The sequence below is a fragment of the Neofelis nebulosa genome, chromosome 7, assembly GCF_028018385.1.
Source record: "Neofelis nebulosa isolate mNeoNeb1 chromosome 7, mNeoNeb1.pri, whole genome shotgun sequence".
Taxonomy (NCBI): Eukaryota; Metazoa; Chordata; class Mammalia; order Carnivora; family Felidae; genus Neofelis; species Neofelis nebulosa.
The window spans coordinates 34,156,867-34,184,699 of NC_080788.1; the positions used below are offsets into that span (position 1 = coordinate 34,156,867).

Sequence of the window (27,833 nt, forward strand, 5' to 3'; positions counted from 1 at the left end):
CACGTGGCACGCCGATAGTCACGCGGGCGCCGCTCAGCTGACCGGGGGCTCACGTGGCCCGGCCGGCAGAGAACGAGGGGACCGGCGGGCCATGGCGGGCTGCGGGCTCTGTTTTTCGCTGCTGCTGGCGGCAGCGTTCGCCCGCCAGGCGCAGGCCCTCTGGCCATGGCCCCAGTACATCCAAACCTCCGATTCGCACTACGCCATCTTTCCGTACAACTTCCAGTTCCAGTACCATGTCAGTTCTGCCGCGCAGCCGGGCTGCTCCGTCCTCGACGAGGCCTTCCAGCGCTACCGCGACCTGCTCTTCGGCTCCAGCTCTTGGCAGCCTCCTGAACCCACAAGTGAGTCGGACCTGCCCCCGCCTCGTTCCCGCCTCTCAGAGGTCCTGCCCGGGGGCAGCTCGCCAGACCTCCTGAGACGCCCTCCTTTTGGCTTCTGCCCAAGCCTGTCGTCTAGTCACAACCCTCTGGCCTCCACTTCCTCCTGCGCCTTTTCTCCAGCCGTCATCTCAGTCCCCAGCTCCATTCTCTACTTCGCTGAGCTGACTTCTGGAGCCAGGGATTTCTCCGTAATCCTGTCCCCTGGCTCTGTTTCACCAAGCATGCCTGCCGCAGGACTCCAATTCAATCTGGATATCAAATTGCTGAAAATACTGTGCCGGGAGACATCGAAGGTGATCCCTCCGACCGTGTGCAAGTGTCGCAGGGTCCTAGTGAGGCTGTGACTAGGGCTGGGTAGAGGACAATAGAGCTGACACCAAAAATTGGCAAGATAAGACATTAGAGATGAATTGATCTGTGCAAAATTACATAAAAGTGCCTGACACATAGCATGCCCAGTGAGAGAAATCAGAGAACACTTCCATAGGGAAATGAATTTTGAGCAGCCACTTATTGTGGGGTGTGGATGTAATTGGCCAGGACTGAAAGAGTATTCCAGAGAGGAAGCAAGGCTTGACCAGAGGTACAGATGGTTCTGATTGAGCTCAAAGTGCTTTGAGAGTGTGTGTGTTGAGAGTGGGGAAGCATTGTTGCATCCACAGGACTCCTGAAACAGAATGCTACGGGCACCAGTGACAGTCACAACAAAGTTTATTACAATGAGAGGCAAGGCCGATCGGGACCAACACTCTTGATAAGAGTGTGGCCCCGAACAGCCGGGGTACAGAGTTTTTAAAGCCGATCACATCGTTTTATCATTATCTGGGAACAGAACAGAGAAACAGTTCCCAGATGAGTTAGAAACAGTTGCCAGATGAGTCAGAAACAGTTATCGAATGAGGTGATTATTTTAGACTTTCTGCCGCTAAGTTGCAACCAGTGGATCTCCTTGACCTTGTCTCTGATGCTCTTTTTTTGAGCTTTTGTTTCCTTCATTGGTAAGGCCTGATTCACAAGAGTATGAAGTATGATTTACAAGAGTAAAAGCAAGGCTGTTATCTTGTGACCTTCAGTGTCAGAACAAAGTTGTTATCTTTCAAGCTAAGCGTTAGCCCTACAGTACAATTTAACCCTTACAGAATGAGGTTGGGGAAAGCGAGACTGAAGTCAGGAGTGCTTTGGATATTGGTTTCATCTAAAACAGAAGGGGCTGGCAGTTTTCTTTAAGTCAGTTGCCGAAAATTGTGTTTGAGGATTATTATTTCACAGCAAATTGGTAAGTAGAGTCAGCAACAGATAGGGATACAATTCTACTTTCTGGGCTTAAAATTTAGAGTTTTCTTGAAACTATTTTGGAATTTAGTTCTCAAGTGACGATGTATAGGTGTTTATGGGGGAAGTCATATTTATGATTGGGCCATATGATTAACATCATTTTGTACTGTGTTTCAAGTGCGATTGAATTACTTTTGCAAATGTTCTCATTTGATTTATAGAATTAAAGGCATTTCATTAAACAGATGGTACTGAGAGAGTGACAGATAATTGAGGCAAAGAAATAAGAGTCTCAGCATCAGGGTAGTTCTCAACTGATAAGATGGATTAGGCTGGGGAGGATAAAAGGGTATTGTGTGTGTGTGTGTGTGTGTGTGTGGTAGGTCACGTATTTCTCTGAATCCTTTATGACAAGTAATGCCTTAGACAAGATTGGCAGTCAGAATGTTTATTTTGGTATAGAGCAGTTAGGGCCTGACTTGTGCAAGAAAAAAAAAAATTGTCATCTAACTGGTATGTGCCTGTTCCAGTGCCAGGCACTCTGGAGGTTACAAGAAAAGTATGCTCAGAAGTAGTAGGCTTGGGCGCCTGGGTGGCTCAGTCCGTTAAGCATCTGACTTAGGCTCAGATCATTATCTCTTTGGGTGAATGTGAGCCCCGCTTCTCTCTCTCTCTATGCCCCTCGTGGGATTCCCTCTCTCTCGCTCTCTGCCTCTCGTTCACTTGTGCCTTCTCTCTTGCTCTGTCTCAAAAAAAAAAAAAATTTAAAGTTAAAAAAAAAAGTAGGCTCAAGCTTTGCAGTCCAGTTAGAGAAATGTGAAGCAAAAGGACACAATGTATTTTAAAATGCCCAAAAGATAATTAGAATGTTTGCCACTATTGTATAAATTAGGATAATTCCTGTATTTCTAAATTAAGCCTTTACCTCCATTGCTATAGGTCTAGAGTTTAATGAAAAAAATAGAAATGGGGATAATATGTGACAATGGGTCCTGTAAATTCCCTAATAAAAGATTTAGAGACAGATAAGAAACTAAATAAGATGTTTATTTCAATTTGTTACCTTACTGTGAATGAATGTGCTGTATGAGGGTTCTTATCCCTTGAGAGATAATGAAAACTGGTTTGGATGAACATTACCAAAGACACAGAAGTAGCTTCCTTCTTTATTCTTCTTCTGGAGTCTTTCCTTTGAAACATTAGTCTCCTGGGAGGCTTTCAGATGACTTGAACTATAATCCTTCTTCTGCAAAAACAAGGATGAATCCCTGGAGGGGAAAGCAACATCAGCAAGGCCCACCACACTATATTTCTCTATGGGGCTGATTTTAGGAAAGAAAACAACATGCAATTTAAATCTTGGCTGACAGCTTTCCATCTCCTTCTTCCACCTAACTTCCTTGTAGGTTCCAGGCCAGTGTTCTTTTTAATGTAGCACAACTTCTGGTTTTGATCTGAACCTGGAATTCAGTGGAATCCATACTTCTCTGAAAAACAAATCTCTTTTTGAGGTTTGATTTGATTCTGAATTCACCTTCAGGAGTTAGCTGTAGTCCACTGATTGCTGAATGGTCTAGGAAGGTGTTTAGTATTTGCTACCTGTTTTTGTTGTTAGAGGTGTTTCTGTCAACTGGAGGGTGTGTGTTGCATGTTGTTAAACCTGTTAAATGGAATTATTTTAAGCTCTAGATACTTGAGTGAACCTACCTCCCTGTTTTGATTATTGAGCCACATCTTGTTTATGACTCAAAAATCTGCTTCCTTGGGATGGTACCTATCTGACATTGCCTCGAATGCATTTTTTGGGTACCTGGTGGAGTTGATAAAGCCCAAGTTTTTCAGGTAAAGTGCTAAGTCTGATTATGCTATTTGACTGAAGTCTTTGCTTTTCTGAAACTAGTTGATTGAAGCTGTAGTATTTAATGGTTATTAGAAGTTTGCATCTAGTTGTGATATTCACACATTCATACCTGTGAATTACTTAGGATACCATTGTCCCTGAACAGAATAACTCCTTTTATTCTAGAATGGAAGGAAGATTATTATGTGACTATCTGGATCCTTCTGCAATCATTATCAATATTTGATTTGCTCATCCTCAGATATGAAACAAGTGACTAGTTAGTAAGTGGCATAGTTTATTACAATCTAAATCTCCTAAAATACCTCCTTTGGCCATGCCTTCTATTGCAATGCCTGAAATATAATAGATACTTAATTATTTGTTGGATATATTAAAAGGGCTACTTTGTATAAAGTAGAAAGTGCCATGATTTTTTCTATTTCTAAGATCATCATAAAGGAGATGGTTTGCAGGTTTCATTTAGAAATGATTGACTTTCAAGTTTTAAATTTGGAGTATTAGCATGTGATTCCAGGGAAAGGAGGATCACACTATGCTGTGGTCCCAACTGGGACTAGTCTTCTCACAAACTTGGAGATGCCTTGGAAGTGCATCTAGGGAGTGTAGGAGGGAAACAGATAAGGTTGGGCAGCAGGGGTGGGGAGCAGGAGCAGTGCTAATTAGTGCTGCACTCTAATTGTACTAGTGGCTATGTACACTTTAACCAAGGACAGGTTATTCCTGCGAAGCCTTGATGGCCCCTAAGTTTAATGTTTTAAAGCTAAGAGGAAGAGGGGCGCCTGGGTGGCTCAGTCGGTTAAGCGTCGGACTTCGGCTCAGGTCACGATCTCGCGGTCCGTGAGTTCGAGCCCCGAATCGGGCTCTGTGCTGACTGCTCAGAGCCTGGAGCCTGTTTCAGATTCTGTGTCTCCCTCCCTCTCTGACCCTCCCCCGTTCTGTCTCTCTCTGTCTCAAAAATAAACATTAAAAAAAAAATTGAAAAAAATAAACAAAATAAAGCTAAGAGGAAGAAAACCATGCAGGAAGAGTGTTTTGCAGTTGAGTTACTTTTCTTGTGAAGGGGTATGTGGAAAATGGAGGGATATATAAGGAGGAGAAATAGGAAAATTTGGAAGGGGATGGGTAGCAGGAGCATAGTTTTTTTGAGGGCCAAAATAATTGTGCTCCATGTTGAATTCCAGGGCCTAGACTAGCTTGGCCACCACCAGCCTCTCTTCCCACAACCTTGTGTTTTCTTTATTGTTAAATCATAATATTTCCCCAATAGCTTGGGATAGTACTGACTCCAAGAAGCTCATCTTGATCAGGATGTGTGTGGGTAGCCTCGGCCTGGTTTATGAAAAATTCAAGTCTCATTTCCTTGAGCTATCATTGCTCCCCCTGGATATTCTGCTTGAAAACCTATACAGTAGACTCAAGATTTATTCAGGAGTCAGCCAGAGAATATTGAGCAATCACTTGTTTAACTATGTGCCCTCATGCAAATCACCTAATTGCCAAGTAGTTGCTGCTCCTTTTTTAATCCTTCTACCTTCCAAGCATTTCTGAAGATAACAGGGAGATAGTGATGAATGTTTTTACAATCTTTGAAGGAAGATACAGTAGAAGGAAGAACTTGGTGATTTTAAAATAAAACAACAAAAACTAAGTCTAAGCCTCAGAGCTGCCGTTCCTCCCATCTGCTTCCACCTGACCTCCTCATCTCCGAACAGAAGAGTGAAGCAGGGCATTGCAGGTTTTTTGCCGATTGGTACTTTGTTTTTGTGTTTTGTTTTTATCAGCAAGTGTGAACTCTTTTTTTCTTATGGCTACACAGTTTTTTACTGGGGCTCATTGTCGATTTCTTAGCCTGTTAAAGGCATAAACCTCAATCCTTTTCCTGTGGATTACACAGAAGAAAAGGAGTTTTATTGCCCACCAGTACTTCTTTTAGAAATGAAAGAGGTTACTTTTATATTTCTGCATTTTCCTAAATTTCCTCTGCTGGCCCTGGAAATAAATGAGAAGTCAATATGCATCACCAAGAGGTTTAGCCCATTGGATTAGGAGTTTTCTCCCACCTCTGTGGGGCCCCTGACAGCAAAGTCAGCTGACTAGAGGAGGTTGGGTCTGTAGAGGTGATAGTCTTATGTGTGCAGGGTTTTCTGCGATCTGCCTCAAGGTTTATACATCTATAATCCATCATAATAGAGAAATGGATTTGCTTTCCTTCTCAATTCCTGGCTATAGTGAATAAGACCCATTCCTGTGTCAACTTCTCTTTTTCATTTCCTTTGCTTCTGTTTAAAGCTTTTGTTATTGCTTAAGCTTAGCTTTGCACTCAGCCCTGATCCCTAGCCCATAGTGGTGTGCTATCATTATGTCCACTTCCTGACGGTGATTAGACTTGGGTATGGTGTAGAACTCTTGTCTTTGGAAGTGTGTGCTTGGATGCGGGAAGTTTGGGTGCTTACCACCTTTGGTGTCAGTAAGCAGCCTTCTGTTTTGTGTAAAGCTTTGGGAGCAAAGGAGGTGGCTTATCAGGTACCTAGTGTCCTAGATGAAATAACTATTGTCATATTTGACCTTGTCCTGGTAGTAGCTAGTACTAAGATCCACATTAGCGGCTTTGGTCTTTGGACTAGAGCCACAGTCCTAGTTTGATTCAGAGTTCTAAGTTCATGTCCCTTTTATATGTTAAAGTCTCAGCCTATTTGCCATACAGAGTGATATCACACAGTAGTGGAGCCTTCAGGCTCCTGTGAGAAGCTCATGGAAAGCCCTCACAGAAGCTGTTCCTATGGTGTGGTTATCCCACGAGGCACCGGATGCTGGGCTCCTCCGGCAAAGTGGCAAAACTGACTTTTTAAGAAAAAGGAAGTAGAAGGTGGAAGGAAACTAGCATTTATTAAAGAGTGTCTGGCGCTTGCTATATGTTATGCCCTTTAATCTTTGCAACAGCTCTGTTAGGTTGGTGTTATCTCCATCTTTGAGAACTGAGACTCACAGAGGCTAAGCAACATGTACAGGGTTTCACAGCCAGTAGTGGTGGGGCAGAAATTCCAGTCAAGTCTGTTTGTCTACAGAGATTGTGCTCTTTTCAATGTGCAATCTTAGGGCAATCTACTACTTATAAATATTTTCACCAAGTATTATACCAATTAGCAATTTGGAAAACTACTGGCCTTTGGTAGGAGTAAGCTTTGATCATACTTTAGCATTAATTACCTCAGATAATAACTTCTAACATCTAATTGCTTAATCATTAGCACTCACGTTATGAATGTTTTGATCCTGGGCCCATCATTATCAGATTCCGGTAGTATTTCTGGCCAGCTTCCTTCTTTCCATCCATCCTTAGTACAAGTAGTATTTATTAAGCAACTATAATTTGTCAGCACTTGTCCAAGAATATGAATTGAACTGTCCTTGTCCTTAAAGAATTTACAGTCTCTAGAAGTGGGAATACAGACCTACAGTAAAGTATCAGTAAAGTGATTTTTGCTGATAGATACAAAGTGCTTTGGGAACACCTGGCCCAAGTGTATGTGTTGGAGTGGAGGGGAGAGTACATTTTGAGAAGACTTCCATTAAAAGCTGTCTTATCATCTTTGAAAGTAGTAGTTGATGGGGACACAAGGAGTAATCCACATGGGAAGAACTGTACATGGGAAGAGCTGTCAGGAAAGAAGCCTTCATGTCATGTATTTAAGAAACTCAGTCACTGGTTGAAGCACACAGAGCTAGGGTGGATCAGCAAGTTAGCTATATGGTACAGAAGCTTGAGAGAATGAGTTGGAACACCTCCAGGGGACAGGAAGATTCAAAAGGTGACCACGAGAGGGTGTTAAGGTGTTGTTGGGTAACTGCTAGGCTAGAATGTGGGTTAGTTCTTCCTCTTGAGTGTTGAAATCACCTAGGATGATAGTCAACCTTGGAATGGAGAGGAAGACTGGGGACCAGGTTCCAAAATCTTGGGTAAATAAAGAGGTGACCAGGATGTTGCAGAGTGTTGGTGACAAGGAGAAGCTCAAGATTTTACAACTGAATGTCATGGGCCAGAGAAAGGAGGTGTTTTTTTGTTTGTTTGTTTGTTTGTTTGTTTGTTTGTTTTACTTGATGGTAGAAGCTAGATGTCCTGGAAGCAGCTGAGAAGAAGCTGCCTCTCAGAGCAAGTTGTAGGGGAAATAGTATTCCTGGGGAGAGCCTTGCTTCAGTTAAAAGGAAATAGACTCAGGATGTTGGTAGTTCATTAACCATGGAGCAGGATTCCAGAGGGCTTGTGGGGGTGGGTGATGTGTAGTCCAGGTGGCTTGGTGGAGGAGAGGAAACAACATTTATAGGAATGGGAGTGTGGGTCCAGAACAGAAATGAGCAGAGGTGTCTATATACTGGGCAGAATGACAAAAGATGATAGCACTATGACATCGTAGATCCTCCTGTTGGATTGCCATGAAAATAAGCTCCAGAGACCAGCAAGAGTTCATATGCCTGGGAGAATTTAATATATGGTAAAGGAAACATTTCTAATCAAAAGTGAAAAGATGTTTAGTCAATAAATATTTGTGGATGATTGGTTATCCATTTGGAAAACATAAATTTAAACCTATACCTCATATCAAACACAAAAGTAAATTCCAGGTGGATTAAAGATCTAAAGATAAAGGCTATGCCATGAAATTATTAGAAGAATATTAAAAGAATGTTCATATGGCCCCAGAGGCAGAGGAAGCCTTTTTAAGCAAACATATAAAGGAAAAGACAAACAGATTTGACTACATAAAGTGAAAGACAAGCAGATTCGACTACATAAAAATCAAAGCAAGAGAGCCATAAGGTTAAAAAAATAAAGGACCAAATGGGGGAGACGCTTGCAACCTTAAAAGACAAGGTTAAACTCTAAAAGGAGCTCTATAAATCAATAAAAAAAAAATTTTAAGTGCAAAATATATGGCCAGTAAATGCTAAGTGATTCTCAAATTCAGTCATTATATTTAGAATACAGTTGAGGGATGCCTGGGTGGCTCAGTCGGTTAAGTGTCTGACTTTTTAAAAAACTTTTTGTAAATTTGTTTATTTTTAGAGAGAAACAGAGCACATGAGCAGAAGAGGGGCAGAGAGAGAGAGTCCCAAGCAGGCTCTGTGCTGTTAGCACAGAGCCTGATGTGGGGCTCAAACCCACGAACTGAGATTATGACCCGAGCTGAAGTCAAGAGCCCGACTGAGCCACCCAGGGGCCCCTAGTGTCTGACTCTTGATTTCAGCTCAGGTCGTGATCTCACAGTTTGTGAGTTTGAGTCGGGCTCTGTACTGGCAGCATGGAGCCTGCTTGGCATTTTCTCTCTCTCTGTGACCCTCCCCTGCTCACTTTCACATTCTGTCTCTCAAGATAAATAAACCTAAAAAAAGAAGTAAAATATGGACAAAAAAATGGTATATATATATATTTTTTATCAAGCTGGCACAGATAAAAAGGAATTGAGACAGTCTAGTTTTGGAAGGATGTGAAGAGATGGGCCCGTGTATGTTGGTTCAGATGTAAATCAGTACAATAATTTGGAAGAGTAATTTGGCAGTGTCATTAACTGAAATTTTTCATATCTTTGGCCTCGCATTTCTACCTTTAGGAATTTTCCTGCAGAAATCCCTCAACAGGTGCTTTAAAAAAGAATATATATATGTGGGGTGCCTGGGTGGCTCAGTTGGTTAAGCATCCAACTCTTGATTTCGGCTCAGGTCATAATCTCATGGTTCATGAGTCTGAGCCCCGCTTTGGGCTCCATGCTGACATTGTGGAGACTGCTTGGGATTCATTCTCTCTCCCTCTCCTCTCTTTCTGCCCCTCCCTGGCATGCACGTGCACTCTTTCTCTCTTCTCTCTCTCTCACACACACAAAATAAATAAACTTAAAGAAAAGAGTGTGTGTGTGTGTGTGTGTGTGTGTGTGTGTGAGAGAGAGAGAGAGAGAGAGAGAGAGAATATTTACTAGAACATTGCTTATAAAACCAAAAACTTAGAAGCATTCTATCATGTCCACAAAGACAAGTTAGGACTTTGAACTTTTTAAAGTATATTTCAAAAATGGAATTTTATTCAGCATTTAGAAGTAAAGATTGTAGATCTATGTATATTGACATTAAAAGATCTACAAATTATTGTGGTAAGTGGAAGAAATTTACAAACTAATATGTTTAAGATCTCATTTTTGTTTCAAAAGTAATCTATATATTTAGGAAAAAAATTGAAAGACTGTGCAAAATGTTAACCAAAGTTAACTTTTGGGATCTAGAATTACAGGGAATTGCTCTCTTGTGGGCAAGGGGTGAGGAGAGAGGAGAACAGATGAAGTTTTAAAAGTAGAGGAAAAATGGAAACTTTTAACTACAACATTTACAAAAGAAGGTGGAAGGGAGAACATTCAGGATTTGTTTTTGGGCTAGGTAGATTGCACTTCTGATTAGGTATTAGTAGTCTCTAAAGGGTGAAAAGTCTTGGGACTTGTGGGAGGAAGCACTATGGTCCAGACTGAATTCAGCAGCACTATGGAGAGGCTCTAGGCTCGGGGCAGTTGGGTTCTCAGACTCCTACTTGGATAAGAAGTTTGATAGGGGTGGCCTTGCCTCTTCCCCTATCCACAACAATGTACTTTTGCATTGGCTACTTCCCAACCTTATAGTACCTTTTCTTCTCTTGGTAGCCTGGCAAACACCACTTCAGTGTTCACGGTTCTGCTCAGAGGTCCTCTCTAAAGTGAAGCATCCCTTCCTTTGTGGAGGTAGCTATAATATCTACCCTAGCCCTATCACACTGTTTTATAATTGTTGTTTGTTATTTGTCTCCTGCTAGACTCTGAACTCCTCAAGGGCAGGGACTAGGGCTTGTTTTTATTTTTAACTGCCCCAGCACCTAGCATGGTTCCTGATGTAAAAAAAAAAGCTCAATATATTCTGGTTGGAATGAAGAAATGAGTGGGAAATGAAAGATTTCTAGGATTTTCATTAGCCTGAATATGGAGAGAGAAGGCCTGGATGTGACGTATATAAAGGTGGAAGGGGAAGGGGAATAATATAGGCTTGGAGAACCGACACTGGCACCAGCCTAGGAGAGTACCAGGACACAAGGGGGGGCACGGTACACCTGAAAGAGTAGGAGGGTGCCAAAAGCTGGGTTGACTTTCCTAGTTTCCACTCCAGAAGCCAAACCAAATGCCACTTTATAACCAAAATGAATGTTTTCTTTATGCTGCTAAAATTCTGTGAATTAAACTCACTGATATGATAGAAATGTTTTGATTCAGGGAGGAGCAGGTTGGTGCAGGGAGAAGCTATTGGGCACTGAAGTAAAGACATAGTTTCTGGGTACCCTAATTCAGGAATGAGCTCCCCCTTCCAGCGAAGTAAAAAGACCTGAATCTTTGGATTAATGGACCAAGGGTCTTCAAAGTAGTGTCTGAAAAGACACTTTCTGTATGCCTGGGTGTCTTCTTACCATTCCTCACCCTAATTCCAGGACTTCACAAATACTAGGTTTGGGTCTATAGAAGTAATCTCGCCATTAACTATTTGCCATTTATGCCTGATTATCATGTAGCACAAGCATTATGCATACATAGCATTAAATGTGCATTTTTTAATTCTAGCATCATTCATTTTTTCAGCAAACATTTATTGAATGACTACCGTGTGTCAGGCACTGGAAATACAAAGGCACTGAGATTGGTCCCTGCTGTTGAGGAACTTACAGCCTCGGTGAGGAGATAGACAAATAAACAGCATATATTAAGATAAGTGTTGAAAATGTATGTATACATTGCTTCATGATCTCATAGGAAAGTCTCTTAGGAAAGGGTGGGGGAATGATAGAAAAGTTTTATAAAAGGAAACCAGAGCTGTTTCATAATTAGGTGAGATGAGGAGGCAATGCAGTTTGCTTCACTTGGAGGAAGCAATATGTGCAAAGAAAGGTATGGAGAAAATGTGGCATTTCAGGATTCTGTAAAGAGTTCTTTGTGTTACTGTGGGACTCCCTGCATGGGATCCAAGCAGAGATCTTCATTTTAAAAGATCACAGAGGATAGTAGATTGAAATGGATATATATGCAGGGAAGGCAATGGAGAGGTTTTGTAGTCTTTCAGGGGAGAATTTATGAGAGGCTGAATTAAGGCATTGACCCAGTGGAGGTGGGAAGGTGGTCATGATTTTGAGATAATAAGGATTTTGTAGTTATAAAACTTAATTGGGTCTTTCTTTTTCAGTGCTGTAATCTCAGTGCTTAGCACAGTGTTTGACACATGGTATACAGTCGATAAATATGGGGTGAATGAGTTTTTTTTTTTTTTAATTTTTTTTTTTTAACGTTTATTTATTTTTGAGACAGAGAGAGACAGAGCATGAATGGGGGAGGGTCACAGAGAGAGGGAGACACAGAATCTGAAACAGGCTCCAGGCTCTGAGCTGTCAGCACAGAGCCCGACGCGGGGCTCGAACCCACAGACCGTGAGATCATGACCTGAGCCGAAGTCGGACACTCAACCGACCAGCCACCCAGGCGCCCCATGAGTTTTTAATGTACGCAGAAAGATGGGAGAGGAGGAGGTTTCTGTCAGGATAAATCAATAGATGATACTGTTATCAAACAGAGAGAAGATCATCCAGGAAAAGGAATGAAGAGTTAGTTCAATTTCGTATTTAAGATTTGAAGGGCTTCTAAGCCATTTGAGTGTAGGCCTGTGGGCCGAGTCCCAGAAGAAGAGTTAGCACGGAAAGGTAGATTTGAGAATCATCAACCTACTGTGGGGTGGATGACATTGCCCAAGGAGAGTGTAAGTGAAGAGAAAAAGAGAAGTCCGGAAGCCTGGAAACCCCTGGGAACACTAGCATGTAGGGGCTGGCAAAGGAAGGGAAGAATGAGGAAGCATATTCAAAGAGAGCTATGTCCTCTAAGCTACGGAGTTTACTTTAAAGAACATCAGGGGTGTCTGATGCTGCCAAAAGGTCCTAGAAGAAGTGAGCGGCCACCAGAATATTACCTGTGTGACAGCAGGGATTTTTGTCTGTTTTGATCATTGCTGTGTCCCCAGCACTTAGAACAGCCTGGCACATAGTAAGCACTCAGTAAATAACTGTTGAATGAATGAATGAATAAACTGAAAAAGATCCCTTGAATTTAGTTACTGAACCACAGACCCTTAGTGAAGGCATTTTCAGAGGAGTGGTAGAAAAGGAAGCCATATTATAGTGGACTAAGGAGTAGATAGGATGTCAGAAGTGGCTACCAAGAGAGGACTAAGCATGGCCAACTCTGTGATCACTTATGTGCGGGCACTAACTAAGCCCTTTACATGTATTGACTCATTTAATCTTCCCAACAACTCAGTAAGGTAGGTGCTAATCATGATCCCTATTTTTCAGATGAGGAAGCTGCAGCACAGAGAGGGAAAATAACTGGCTCAGGATCTCATAGCTAGAAAGTGTTAGAACTAAGATTTGAACCCACATCTGTCTGGCTTTGAAGTTCAGCACCTAACTGCTCAGGCTACATTTCCTTTAGAGTTTCTTTGGGAACAGTAGGCAAGAGAAAGAATCTGTTGGAGATAACATGGAGTTGAAATCAGGAAGACTTGCAAATATTTGAATGCTGATGGGAAAGAATCAGTAGAAAGAAATAACTTGAAGATTTAGGGGAAAGGGGAAAGCGTTTATACAAGAGGAGCCTCAGGAGAGATCCAGAGCACAGGTGAAAGAAAACCCCTTCCACCCAGGTAGGAGAAGGTAAAGACCAGACATGTGTTACAGGTGTTTTTGTCAGGAAGGAGAGGGGAAGGTAGAGATGGATGGGAGTTCTCTTCTGATTGTCTACTGAGAGTAAAGCCAGTGGTGATCAAGTTACAGGCTTGAAGAAAGTGGCTCAAGTTTGAAATAGCTGTTGCAGAGAATAGAAGAAAGGAGTGGTAGAGATGGGAGATTTTCAGGGCAGCATCAAGGGCCCAGCCAAGTTGACAGACCATGATTTTATAGTGACCAAATCCTATCATTACATGATTTTCTCTCTTCCCTCCAGCAGGATGCAGTAGCCAGGGTCGGTGCACAGAAGGCGGATGTGAGATTGATCCAGAGTTGAGGGTTTTGCTCACTGCATGCAGTAGAATAAAATGATAGGTTGTTAGGAGAATTGGCTAGATTGTGTTTGAAGTGAGAGATCAGCACACCCAGGCTGAAGAGAAGATGGGAGAGGACTGAGAACAGTAGAGTAATGGAAGGGTTATGGTACTGGCCTCTGGAGAAGGTTCAATAGTGCGTAGAAAAAGGGTCTCAGAGTTCCACATCCAGATCTGACCTGTCTGTGAGGAATAGGCTAAATTATGCTAAAAGGGGAGAGGTGCCAAAGGTAACTAATTTTTTGTTGTAAATACTTCTGTACTATTCGAGTTTTTTTTATCTTCTTAAATTTAGAAAAATGCAAACTGTTCAGTGAACCAGAAGAAAAGAGCAGGTGTACGTGAAAGCAGGGGGATGAGGGAGCCGTGGAGATAGGATGTACTGGCCACAGAATGGGACTCTGGAGCATATTATCTGTGTGTGGAGTCACAAAGTACTAACTCTTCAGAGGAATAGCCGGAATCTGGTCCTACCTTGCCATTGTTTACAGGGGAGAAAATAGTCCTGAGATTCACTCAGCTTAGCAGCAGCTGAACCAAAACAAAACCAACCTTTTCTGATCTCCCTGCTCAGTGCTCTGTTGGCCATGCTTCTTCCTGAGCACTTGAGACTTCAGAATTTCCTGTTGTCCCAGCCAGGCTCATTGTTGAGTGTGCCGGGCCATGCTTCCTACACCTCAGTTCTTCCCAGTGCAGAGCGTGTGGGTGCATGTAGAGGCAGCTGGCCTGTCCCTTGCCTATTTCCTGCTTGCTTCAGGGTAGCAACTTGGAGGCGGAAAACCACAATGATGATACACTGTTTGTATCCTTTTAAGTGACCCAGTGTCCCTCCTGTTTTGCCAGTTCTCACATTACCACTGCCTCCAGACCTTCCCCCTCATAACTTGTTTAAATAGCAGCCATGATTCTGTATCTCCTTTATCAGCCCAAACCCAAGTGAGTCACTGAGAGCATTTAGGATAGGGAATCTTCACCATGAGATTAGTGGCAGGGGGTGGAGGGATAAGCCCTTAGTTAGGGGCATTGTTCTAGGGAAAAAATTCCTTTCATTTTCATTTTCATCAGATCTTGTAAGGAGTCTACCACCCTCCCCCAAAGGGACTATGGATTTAGAGGATGGCCTGCAGGTGTGTTTTAGAAAAATAAAAATATACTAACAACAAAACAGAAGCTAGATGTTTTCTTACGTTCCAAGCAGTTGTTCAGATAAACCTAGTATTTGTACAGCCTCTCGTGTCACTAGGACAGTGACCGTGGCAGTTGTACACGGATAGTTGTGATTTCTCCTCAACTTGGTAGCCTGAGGTCCACGGAATTAACACTTAAAGCCCAGGACTTTTGCCCTCTTTTGGATAGATACGCAGATGATCCCTCCTCCACACAATGATACTGGGGCACTGTGATGTGTGGGATTGGAGTGGGGGTGAGGAAGAGAGGGATGAGGGCATAGTTTAAGGAAGAATATTCTTTTGTAGTTTTTTTCACTCCTCCCTCTCAGTTAAGTCCTCCTTGGTCTTAGGGGTTTGTAGAGATGGCTTCTCTGCCTGGGGAGCTTGGGAGGGCCCTACAGATTCTGCTTTGAAGGTAGTTTCTGCCCTGGCAGTCTGGTCATCCTGTCTTGCTGGGGATGAGTTTTCAGGGTTTAGAATAGAGTTGTGAGTTGGCCTGGCCCAGAGTAGCCTCACATTTCCTTCTCCCTGCAGGATTTAGGCAGGTATTAGTGTGGGATACAGGTCATTTACAGGGAGGGGAAAGAATGCATTTGCTTATGGTGGTAGGAATGGGCTCCTATTGGCTTGCTTCTTGGCAAATCTGCGAGCTGGGATGCGGTCATGTGGTAGTGCTCAAGCAGTTAGAGCTCCTTGAAGGCTTCCTTGAAATGGCTCAAGGCTCTTGGATTCCTTGTGCCTAGAGATGGATACTATAAGGGATCCAGTCTGGTTCTGAATTCTCACCCTGCCTTTTTCCAGACTATCCTATCCCTGACTTTGTGGTTCCATAGGAAGTCATGGTTGTGGTGGTACCAGTGTGGATGTATGTGGCCCCAGAAAAGAATAGAAAGGGGGAGTACATTCGGGTTCAGGCTTGGAGCTGTACAATCAGAACCACCTCAAAGGTCACAAGGAAGAATCCTTAGGAGGAGGGGGAGAGACAGCACGTTAGTATCTTGGCTTTGGCTCTTTTATTTTTTTCGGTGGGGAGGGGTGGCATCTGTAGAACTATGCTCAATGTTGGCTCATACTGGATGGCTTCCCACTGCTAGACAGAAGTCTGCCTCAGACAGAGAACCTGTTTGGGAGAGGGAAGGAAGCAGGTTGGGATGGTGACCATGTCCCTTTGCTGGGGCACCAGCTAGATTATCTCAGGCCTCCTTTGCATAGGAGATCCTTCTGTCATCTGCTTCGTGTGCTTGCATCAGCTCCTGGGCTTTTACAAAATGGAAAACCCTTCACCTGGAGCCCTCAAGAACGGTGCTACTTCAAGTGACAGTCTGCAGTGAGGGGGGGTACACCAGAATATAAAACTATTCCCTTCATCAAAACAAATGTGTAATGAAAAAATGTTAGAACTGAACAGTGTGTTTGTTCTGACATAATTGATTTACATTCCAGCATTGTATAAGCTTTCTGTCTATCAGTATCTTTCCTTTCAACCAGTAGCACAGTTTGCAAGTCAGCAGCTAATCTGCAGACCACACTTTGGGTAGAAGTGCTCTCGAGCTGTCTCTAGTTGAGAAGCAGTTGTTGTGGTGTTGGAATCATGTGCTTACTGTACCCAAACTAGAAATAGAGAGCCCTGGCTACAAAGAGCTGCTGCCAGATCTTTGATACATGGGTCAGGGCGGGTTATGGGAGAGAGGGCAGCACAACGAAAATGAAAAAGTTGAACAAGTGATGAGGCAGTGCCTATGGCAAGGGTAAATGCCCTGTCCTCCTCCCTTGCCTCTCCCCACATGCATGTGAGCAGAAGGGACTAGAGTTAGGGACCTTCCTATGAGACCTTGGTTTTGCCTGTTAGCTTCTGGTGACAGGTCAGCCATGTTGAGTTTACCCTGTCCTTGCAGGAAAACAGCATACACCGGAGAAGAATTCATTGGTTATTCTTGTGGTCCTTCCTGGATGTGACCAGCTTCCTTCTTTGGAGTCGGTGGAAAATTGTAAGTGCCACCTCGTTCCCTGTTCTAGAAGAGCAAGCACTTGTCTGGAGATATAACTCTGGTTGGCCTGGCCTAAGCTCCTGATGCTAGGCCCAGAGCCCTCCATGACTGTGGAGACCCAAGGTCACCAAGTGCTGAGAGACACAGAGGTGAATCTTTTGTATGAACTCTAACCAGTGTCTGAAGGTTGACTGTGGAATGTCACATTGGCTTTTCACCGAGTCCCACGGGACACTTGTCTTCTGAACTGCATATAATTCCAATGCCATTTTAGGAATTTGCTGATTTTCTTTAAGAGAGAAGGAGTTTTTGGGCATGACTAGAGTTTTTGGACATAATGATTGAAATAAAGCCAAATCATTAGCACTGTGATGCCTCCGTGCCCCTGAGCAGCAGCAGTTGGGAACTTCTCAGTCTTCAAAGTGAACGTTCTAGTCTTGGCTTCCTCCTCTCATTCTTGGATGAAGTAACTGAATGAAACCTGAAGACGAAGGGAGAGGAGGGTGATTACAAAGGCTTTGGGAACATTGTAACCTGGACACATGCCTCCAAGCATCCCTGTCCCCTTCATACTCTCAGCTAAGGGCTGGTGGAAACTCGTGTTTCTGGAGGGGGAGGAAACTGAACCACAAGGCAGGTGGTGTTTTTCTGCTCTAGCTAAACCCTCATCATGCATTATCTTTTAAGGCCTGCAGAGCTGCTGGGTGACCTCCCTCTCACTCTAGTCCAAGGCCTAGCTGACCTGCAGATGCTCTCCTCTGGGGATGTCTCCTCTTTGAATGGAAAAATAATGTGATCTTTTTGCTGTTTTTTAATCCAAGGATTTACACAGAACATGTGATCTGTAATCTGAGAGTAGAATCCTTAACCAATGGAGTCATTTCTGTCATTTCAGACACCCTGGTCATAAATGATGATCATTGTTTCCTCCTCTCTGAGACTGTCTGGGGAGCTCTCCGAGGTAACATGGGAGCTGATGCTGGGATGGGGAGAAAGGGGTGATGTGGGAAGGTTGGCATCAGTGGGTTGGGAGAATAGGGCTGAGGGTCCGGCACATACCCCCACTTTAGGAAGCTTTCTTTATGGAGATCAGTTGGAGTGTTTCCCGGTCTCCCTGAAGGGAGTGTTCTCCTTACAGCTGTCCCAAGAAATTGATGGGTGTCAGCCTGTGCAGCGGCAGCAGTGGCCCTCCTGGGCAGGTGCTCTGGGGCAGCAGTGAGAGGCCCAGCAGGCTGATGCTCGGTGCCGCAGGGGACAGGCTGCTTGGGAACCCCACCACAACACTGCCTGTTCGGCTTTCACTAAACACACATTATTAGAAAGATGCATTGTAAAGGACAACCATATCACAAGAAATAGATAAATGTCAAAAAAGAAGTAAATAGTAGTAAAACATGCAGAACTAGATTATTTCAGGAGAAATGAAGACTTTCTTAGCTAACAGGTGATGGGCCTGTGCCCTTCCTCTTGGTTTACTGAAAAGGTATTTGGTCCTTAGATATAGACTTAGCCAGATACCTCTACTACTTTTGTAAAACTTCTGCTGGTGAATGAGTAGGGAAATTCTAAACAGAATTTCAAACCTTGTTTTGGTTTGTCTTTGTTCACTTACCCCTCCTCTTCCCTCTCCTGTGTTTTGGAGAAACAGCATGCTGATTCCCCTTTCTGCTCCCTTACACCTTTCATGCAGGGGCTAATGATTAGTCAGGTTGAGATAAGGGAAAATCTGGGACTCCAGAATTTTGGGTGTCATAGTCAGGGTAGAAAGAAGCCAAAACGGTATAGAAGCAGTCTGCCTTGAAGCAGATGCTGAGTGACTGTCAAGGTTTCAGATTCTTTCATTCTGAAATTTTGAGACTCTGGAAATCCTTCACAGGGCCTCTGCTAGGTTTTCAGAAGAGGGGCTTTAGCTGTTGAATCCATACAATGCTCTGGACTCAGCATGCCTGCCCTTAGGCCTTACCAGAATCTAGGAGTCTGTGTCCACTGGATTGGGGCATTTGCTGCCTACCATACTTCAGCTCTCTCCTTATAGCTGGTTCCCTTCTCAAGCTCTGAAGAGGAAAGGTGGATGATTCTTTGTCTTCTAGGTCCAGCCGTGGACCCAGGCTCCTTGGAAACTTAAGCTTATGATCACTTTTTCACAATTCAATCTGGGATAATAGAAGGGGCAGTAGATTGAGGACCCTTTTTTCTCTGTTTCCTTAGCTCCTGATCAGTATTAATTATGGAAAGCCCTAAATGTGTGAACTGGCTTGTCCCTGCACCTCTCCACACAAACACACATCTTGGCCTCTCTTAATACTCTTGTGAGTTCAGGGCTTGGAAATTATGGATAAGAGGCCTGTGGGTTTTGAGGGTGTGTTCAAGGAGGGGTACTAATCTGCTACCCTTACACTGCTACCTCCCAAAATAAAATACAGAGTAAAAATAGCTACCGGCTTCCTAGTATCCCCTTTGTATCCGTGTGGAGACTCATTAAGCCCATACTACATCTGCTTTTATTGTGTGCCCAGGCATTCTCCTCTGCCACATTGGGAACCTTCCAAATGGGTGCATCTTTTTCCCCACCTCTCTAAGCCTTTACCCTGCCTCTCTACTTCCCCATAGGTCTGGAGACTTTTAGCCAGCTAATTTGGAGATCTCCCGAGGGCACGGTAAGTGGGGGCCCTCCAAAGAGGCTCCTTTTAAATCTCTGTAGTTGTCTCTCAATGTTGAGAGTCCAGAGAATAACTTATTGCCTTACACAGAGTCCTGGTGGCTCAGGATGGCCCCAGCAAGAGTTAGAAGGAGGTGTGGGTAGAAACTGGTTTGGTAGATTTGGCCTGTTTGGAATCACTGTAATTCAGTTCCCCTGAGTAATGACCTTGAGACCACACTGCTTTAAAGAAAATAAACAGGGGCGCCTCGGAGGCTCATTTGGTTAAGTGTCCAACTCTTGATTTCAGCTCAGGGCATGATTTCACGGTTTGTGAGATCGAGCTCTGCATGGGGCTCCACGCTGAAGTGCAGAGGCTGCTTGGGATTCTGTTTCTTCCTCTCTTTCTCTCTGCCCCTCCCTTGCTCACGCACATGTGTGCGCATGCTCGCTCTCACTCTCTCTCTCTCTCTCAAAATAAATAAATAAACTTAAAAAAAAAAAAGGAAACAGATGAAAGTGAAAATCCAGAATTTGTAGGCTGAGTGGTGTGTGGGACAGCTATATCTGGCTAGTGTGGGACTGTTACTCTCTGACAGGTGCCTTCTGGTGGTCATTGAGGTAGAGATGTGGGGCATTTGGAGAGATAGTTACTCTACAGAACAGTCATAGATTTGCTTTTGAAAGATTAGGAGACTTTTCCTCATCCCCCCTCCATTCCCATGGTGAGTTCCCTTTGAATCCTGACTGCTTCAATGTTTGATCCACACAGTTCTTTATCAACAAGACTGAGATTGAAGACTTCCCCCGCTTCTCTCACCGGGGCTTGTTGTTGGATACGTCTCGCCATTACCTGCCACTGACTAGCATCCTGGACACTCTGGTACCCGGGCCTTAAGGCCATCTTTGCCCTTAGTGTTCTGGGGTGTTGGGGCAGGGATAGGCCAGTTGCCATAGTCCTAAAGAGTTACAGGGGGAATGTATGTAACTTTAGGAGCTCCTCAGAAAATGGAAAAGATGACCCGCTCTTTAAAAAAAAAAGAAGAGGGCTTTAAATCTATCCCACTGGCTACTCTGGACCAACCAATGTCCAGGATCTCCAGGAATGCAGAAGGTGATTTGGGGAATTGGTTTTTTTGACATAGCAGTTTAGCTTAGGACAAAGTCATAGGAAAGATCCTCAAAAGCCATAGCTGGCGATGTTCCTATTTTGAGTTTCATGAGCAGTCTTATCTTACAGTTGCTGATCCAACTCATGTATCTACCTTTTCCTTTGCTCCTCTGATGGAATCAAAGCAGTAGACACATCTGTCAGTCTTGGCTCTGAGGTTTATAGGCTATGAGATTACTAAATTCAACAATAGACTTCACAGTTTGGATAAACGTTAGTCAGACAACCTAAAACAAATGGCAGGGAGAAGTATTAGTCTTCAAGGTATTGTGGTGCTTTTGGAAGACCAGTGTACCACATAGTTTAAGCCATCCTTTCGGTGTGGCTAAAATTCATCTCAAAAAGAGGAGGCGCTGCCTCTGTCAGCCATCCTTGGATGTGCCTTGGCAGAAGAAGGAATATGCTAGGTCTTCCCTCTATGGCAGGCACTCCCTGGTCGGAAGATTTGATAGATAGACCCTATGAACACTTATTAAGAAGCTGGGGCAGGCTGGGCCTATTGAAGTATGTGGAGCAGCCTGCCTGTATGTCTACCTTGGGAAAGTGGAGAAGCTGTGGTGGGCTCATAGCATGTGCTCTGGTCTACAGGACGTCATGGCATACAATAAATTCAACGTGTTCCACTGGCATCTGGTCGATGACTCTTCCTTCCCATATGAGAGCTTCACTTTTCCAGAGCTCACCAGAAAGGTATGTCTCAATTTCTCCAAGACCAAGTTTATGAGCTGATGTCTGAGCCTGGCTATGGCCCTGCTGGCAAGGACACTGGCTGTCATCCTAACCAGCCAGTTTTAGAGACATACTGACTTAGAGGAAGGGCACTGGATTTGGAATCAGGAGACCTAAGTTTGAGTCAAACTTTGCATTAATTTTCACTGTGACAACTAGGAGATAATCTCTCCTGGTGTTGTTTGTTTGTTTATATTCTACCTTGTTGTCTCACTGGCATTTTGACACTCAGATAAAGCAATAGATGTGATAGCTTTATGGGAAATTCTGATAAAGGTCCTTGGAGATAGTCCCTGATACCAAAGAGCTGTGTAGGTTGGGGCGCCCGGGTGGCTCAGTCAGTTGAGCGTCCGACTTCGGCTCAGGTTGTGATCTCGTGGTCTGTGAGTTCAAGCTCCACGTCGGGCTCTGTGCTGACAGCTCAGAGCCTGGCGCTTGGTTTGGATTTTGTGTCTCCCTCGCTCTCTGCCCCTCCCCCGCTCATGCTCTGTCTCTCTCTGTCTCCGAAATAAATAAACATTAAAACAACAACAACAACAACAAAAACCTGTAGGTAGATTTTCTGATATCCAGGGAGTCCTGGAGGCATTTTGAGTGTCTTCTACTCTGCTAGCCTTCAGGAAGTGAGATTGTTATGGGCGTCTCTTGCCTTTCAGGGGTCCTACAATCCTGTCACCCATGTCTACACAGCACAAGATGTGAAGGAAGTGATTGAATATGCACGGCTTCGGGGTATCCGTGTGTTGGCAGAGTTTGACACTCCTGGCCACACTCTGTCCTGGGGACCAGGTAAGAATAATGTCGGATAGAGGGAGCCTACTGGTCCCCCCTCAGTGGGCTTCAGGGCATTGACTCTTGGATGTGGTGTGCCTGGCCTTGGTCCCTGGAAGAATGGTTTCCATCAATAACTTCCACCTGGGAACTTAGATAGGCAGAATTTATTTTGGACAAAGGAGTCCACTTCTTAGTATTAACCTCTGGGCAGATTCTTCTCAGATGCCTTTGTCTTAATGATGCTCTTGCAATTTGTGCCCTAGAGCGGAAGAAAGATTTTGTCAGTTTGGCAGCAGCATCAGGCTCTCTGCTTTCCTGCCTAAAGGCAGTAGGAGAGCAGCCTTTGGGAGCAAGGGTGACCCCTGCTGGAAGCAATATGTCAAGGCAAGAGTGTGTTTGTTGATCGCAGTCTGGCTGTAACCCAGACTCATGATAGTGAATATATTTTTATTTCTTTGTGACTAAAAGTTCATGGTCACCAGTGTATGTGAGTGCTTGATGTTCCTACTTATGTGCATTGCAGTTTTTATGAGCACAATATCTTACTTTGTGCAACTTAATGTCCTTAAGTATATGACTGTGGGTGGGGGGGTTCTATGTATTTGTGACACTTATGTGGGGTTCTTTGTCGGCTTAGGTTTCCCTGGATTATTGACTCCTTGCTACTCTGGGTCTCGTCCCTCTGGCACCTTCGGACCAGTGAATCCCATTCTCAATACTACCTATGAATTCATGAGCACATTTTTCTTGGAGGTCAGCTCTGTCTTCCCAGATTTTTATCTTCACCTTGGAGGAGATGAGGTTGATTTCACCTGCTGGTATGATCCCCTTTGGTTTTCCCATTGCTTCCTGTGTGGAATTGCTCACTCAGAATAGAGGTTAGCTCCTGAGAGGCTACCTATCTCAGGTACTCCTCAGGGGCTAACGTCTGAGAATAGTCTCAGTACAGATGGCTCAAGTCTTAGGTCTTTCCTCTTACCCCTGTATTGAGGCCCTACCTGATTTTGGCAAGGTTGTGAATATGTAACTATCCCTTCCTCCTGTCATGTCCTTGAGATACATATGGAAGAACCAGATATGGGCACAGAATTGTCCTGGGAAAATCCAGGATAGGGAAAAATAATTCCCACTTTTGAAGACTTAAAATAGTCTGGTTGAAGAGTGAAGACACAGGTGAATTTGAGAATACTATATGTAATTGTTTTTTTTTTTTTTTTTGTAATTGTTTACTAGGTATTAAACTGTAAGGTTCAAACCCTCAGATTTACTTAGCTCAAGAGAGGTTGATGGGCTTCTCTGAGAAGTGGGCACTAGAACTGGATCTGGGGAAATAGTTGGCTTTTTTGAGCGGTAGCGGAGGGAGAAAACATTCCAGGAGGAAATGTGAGCAAAATATAAACGTTGTTGGGGGAGGCAAGTGCAGCAGGTAACAGCAACACTTGTACCAATCTGGAATAAAGAATAAATGTTAAGGGAAAAGCAAAATATGCGTGGGTAGGGGGTTAAACAGAGAAGCCAGAATCCAGTGTGCCAGAGCCCCAAACCAAGACCTCAAACCCACATGCTGTAGTCGAGACAAGTTGATATGCGTTCTTGTTGAGAGTTTGAATTTAAAGCTCTTCAGGCCCAAACTCCTCCTTTCTCAGCCTGTGTCAATGGCCCCCATCACACAGCTTTGTTCAGCCACACCTGCCATATTTGGAGGCTCTGAGATCCAAAGTTGATTAGTTTTTCAAGTGAAAAAAAAAGTTGTGGGAGGCCAGGTGACTAATCGCCAAGTTTTTGAGGCTGTTGAAAGAATTAATCTCCATTTTCTCTTGGGATTCAGGAAGTCCAACCCAGATATCCAGGCCTTTATGAAGACGAAAGGCTTTGGTAATGACTTCAAGCAGCTGGAGTCCTTCTACATCCAGACGTGAGGAAGGAAAGAGGGTGGGCAAGGTCCCTTGGGATTACCTCCTTATGGGGTCCTCTCTTTTCATACCAGGACCAGGCCCTGCTTGACCACCCTCTGGGCCCCTGAAAGGGTACTTTGTTCTATCCTTTCAGCTTTGGAGTAGTCGGCTCCCAACTGGGGAAGGCACTGCCCAATTAGGAATGGGCCCATAGCCAGCCTGAACCCCTACTGGTACCAACAGCCTAGAACCTACTTGAGCTGACCAGACCCTTTCTTTACTCTCCAGACTGCTGAACATCGTCTCTGCCTATGGCAAAGGTTATGTGGTGTGGCAGGAGGTGTTTGATAATAAAGTAAAGGTGAGCCAGGGGCATAGAGAGAAGGAGCCACCTGTAGTGCTTCTTTTGGTCTCTCAGCCCTTTCCTGCCTCTGCACAGACTGGTCCACCTGGGGTTTAGATTAGGCTTTACTGTTCAGAGCACCGGGGGCCATCTCTCCATTTTCTCCTCCAGAAAGGTCACAGAAGTCTGAGACCTGGGTGTGAATGTCAGAGCTTCTGTCTATCTTCCCTCAGCACAAACTGATCATGAGTTATTTCTGCTGCTAGGTTACTTAGGATTCCTGAGACTGGCATGCTGGGTTGGATTTTCCTTTCTGAGTCATAGACTAGGGTCTTCCAGGTCTGGGAGCAGGGCTACCTTCTTCATTGTTGATCAGTTGGATCCCAGCCTCTTGCCAAATGGAGGGGTTCTATGGGAACTTTATCTCATCCTCAGAAACATCTGGGGATTCTTTGACATGGTAGCTCTTGACAAGTCTCCTGGGCCCCACTGCTTGCCTCCCTTAGCTTACAGCCAGTATTACTGTCTCATTGTGGACAAGGAGGCTGTAGGAGGACTGAAAGAGGAAGCAGCTGGGAGGACTCCTAGGGCCAATAGAATCCCTGGCTTCTGCACTGGGCTGGGAACTCAATAGTGAGGAATCACGGAGAAATACTTTGCTGCTTGGGAACAGAGCGGCCACATACCCCTTGGCCTGGCTTGCTTGCATAAGAATGTGGGCCAGAAATCTCCTCAGCTATGTGCCGTCACTGCCATTTGACCTTTTGTGACAGGTTCCTCCAGATACAATCATCCAGGTATGGCGAGAAGAGGTACCGGTAAATTATTTGAAGGAGCTGGAGCTAATTACCAGAGCCGGCTTGCGTGCCCTGCTCTCTGCCCCCTGGTACCTGAATCACATAACTTATGGCCCTGACTGGAGAGATCTCTACGTGGTGGAGCCCCTGGAATTTGAAGGTGAAAGCAGGGAGCTCTCCTTGCTGACCAGATGAGGCTGGTGCACAGAGTGGGAGACAGGAGGGTCTGGGCTAGACCTTTCAGGTTAGATGAGATGAGCTGTTTGAAGAGAGGGCTACATTGGGAAGGTGGTAGAAACCCTAGGGTTACTCCCCTTGTTCCCAGCAGCCTGTTGTTGCTTGTTTTCTCAGGTGGCGCTCAGCAGAAGGCTCTAGTGATTGGTGGAGAGGCCTGTATGTGGGGAGAGTATGTGGACAGCACAAATCTGGTCCCCAGACTCTGGTAAGGGTTTCCTGAGGATGTGGGTGCTGGGCCTGTGGGCATGGGTTCTTCTTTATAGACTCATTCCTGTCCAGTCACCCCCAGCAAGTACCTCCTGAGAGAAGGCCTGAGAGAAGGAGCACTGGAGTGATCCTTCTGCTTGTACATTATACTCACCTACGTAACTTCCACACAGGATAAGGTTTGTTATCCCCGCTTCACAGATACAGTGAGGCCTGGAAAGCACAGATGACTTGCTCGGGACCCAGCACTTAAGTTCATGATTCCTGTGATAAGACTTCCTTAATGCTGTTTTCCTAGCAGCTTGACCAGGCCTGGCTGGGTATGCAGATTGTACATTCTGAGAATACCTGTTGCTCCCGTCAATAACAGTTCGTGATGCCTTTACAACTTACTCTGGTACATATCTTTGAGAGAGGAGGAGAGTGGGATCAATGATCTGTACCTTAATGACGATGGAGCTGAGCCCTAGAAGTCCCTAGGAGCCCTCCAGCCAGGTTGTTGCTCTGAATAACCTTGACCCTGAGTCCAGGGTGCCTAAATAAGAGAGAGCAGCCTGTGGGTGTCCAGAACCTTTGCAGGGAATGCGGGAGCCAACCTGGTACACGACCCTTCCCTCCAGGCCCAGAGCAGCGGCCGTTGCTGAGAGGCTGTGGAGCAACAAGTCGGTGACTAACCTGGACTTGGCCTTTAAACGTCTGACACGGTTCCGCTGTGAGCTGCTAAGGTAAGCAAGCAGGCCGTGTTGGGGCCTTCCCACAGTGGTGGGCAAGTGGGGGCTTACTGACAGGAAAATAATACTAATAATAGCTAATGCTGACAGAGGTTTACTGTGTAGCAGGCACCGTTCTCAGCTCTCTATGGGCATTATCTCATTGAATCTTAACCACAACTCTGTAAGGTAGGTAGTTTTATTCCCACTTTAGAGATAGGCAGTGAGGCACAGAGAAGTTAAGTAACCAGTCCCAAATCATTCAGAACCAGGATTTGATCCAAGCCAACTTCAAAGTCTATGTGTTTAGCCATGGTTATGCCTTTATGGACTCCCGTGACACCTGTGCCAATGTTGGGGATGGGCCTGAGTAAGGTGGTCATTTCCCTGTTTTATTTATTGACTAAGTCTTGAGGACTTGGTGGATACAGCCTAGTGCTGAGCTGAGAGCGAGCCATGGCAAGGTCTAGGCCTCAACTATCTGTAATTCATTGGGCAACTTTGAGCCTGTTCCTTACCACCTCTAAGCACATTGCTCACTTGGATAGTAAAGGAGGCATGCCCAGAGGTCCTCTATGGAGGTTGGTCACATCCTGGAATTGGTGAAGCTAAAAAGGATTTCATGTCCACACCTCTGCAGGGACAGGACAGCACATTAGTTCCCCACTGCCACTGCATTTAGAGCATTTGAGCCATTAAAGGCGGGCTCAGTGGGCCAAGAACACTAGGCACCCCTTAGGCATCAGCTCTTTTCTAAAAGTACTGAGTTATTTGGGACTTGGGTACAGAGAGAAGCAGATTAGGAATAGGGATGTGTCCCCTCAAATTCCTGGATGTCTCTGTATCAAAATCACCTGGAGCGCCTGTCAGATTCTTGCCAACACATGACCCCAGTCCGAGCAAGAATCTCTGGAAATGAGAGATACCTGAGCAATTCTGGTGTACAGGGGCAGTTTGAAATCCACTGAAATAGGAGAAGTTGGGGGGTGGGGGGAGACTGTTGGTTGTGGTGGAGGTGTTGCTGGGGCCTCAGACTGACTCCTGTCTGAATGGCTCATCTCGCCCTGTTTCTTCATGTCCTCTTGCAGGCGAGGTGTCCAGGCCCAACCCCTCAATATAGGCTACTGTGAACAGGAGTTTGAACAAACCTGAGCAGCCCCAGGCACTGAAGAGGGTGCTGGCCCTAGGAGAGTGGTAGTGGGGCCAGGCTTCCACTGCATCCCGGCTGGGGGACAGAGCCCCTTGCCTACGTGCCCCTGTGCATGGAGAGAAGGGGGCCAGTGTTGGCACTAGCATCCAATAAAGAGTGATGTGGCTTTTTTCCATAATGAACATGGACTACCTGTGTAAGAAAAATGTGAATGGCTCTGGGGTAGTGAGTTGCCTTCACTGGCCTTCTGCTCCTGAGAGTGTTCGGGCTTATCAGGGCCCAGCCAGGTTGGGCTCAGTGTCTGCCCCTGGAGGAATCTTACAAGTTGAGGGCTGGGAATGAAACCCTGTGCAGCCTATGACTTGT

The 27,833-nt window shown here is 44.8% G+C and overlaps 1 protein-coding gene across 4 annotated transcripts; it reads left to right on the forward strand.

The window, feature by feature from the left end:
* Nucleotides 1–39: 39 nt before the first annotated feature.
* HEXA (hexosaminidase subunit alpha) lies at nt 40–27,649 on the forward strand. 4 transcript variants are annotated; one of them, XM_058737129.1, is made up of 14 exons: nt 40–344; nt 16,724–16,816; nt 17,712–17,777; nt 19,427–19,473; nt 20,227–20,337; nt 21,214–21,315; nt 22,011–22,143; nt 22,766–22,946; nt 23,957–24,043; nt 24,312–24,384; nt 25,140–25,323; nt 25,515–25,605; nt 26,228–26,332; nt 27,406–27,649. In XM_058737129.1, exons 1-14 carry the CDS (start codon nt 92–94, stop codon nt 27,467–27,469), a joined length of 1,590 nt encoding a protein of 529 aa, XP_058593112.1. In that variant the 5' UTR covers nt 40–91; the 3' UTR covers nt 27,470–27,649. The 4 variants fall into 4 exon arrangements, with proteins under 4 accessions (XP_058593112.1, XP_058593113.1, XP_058593114.1 ...); XM_058737130.1 differs by lacking the exon at nt 19,427–19,473 and adding an exon at nt 11,160–11,250 and having other exon boundaries at nt 207–344; XM_058737131.1 differs by lacking the exon at nt 19,427–19,473 and having other exon boundaries at nt 326–344.
* Nucleotides 27,650–27,833: the final 184 nt, after the last annotated feature.

Excerpts from the sequence above, each read along its gene's own strand:
- HEXA (XM_058737129.1), top strand. The coding sequence starts at position 92 with ATGGCGGGCTGCGGGCTCTGTTTTTCGCTGCTGCTGGCGGCAGCGTTC. Across the intron at positions 19,474-20,226 it reads GGAGATCTCCCGAGGGCACG|TTCTTTATCAACAAGACTGA; the intron begins GTAAGTGGGGGC and ends TGATCCACACAG. Across the intron at positions 20,338-21,213 it reads CTAGCATCCTGGACACTCTG|GACGTCATGGCATACAATAA; the intron begins GTACCCGGGCCT and ends TCTGGTCTACAG.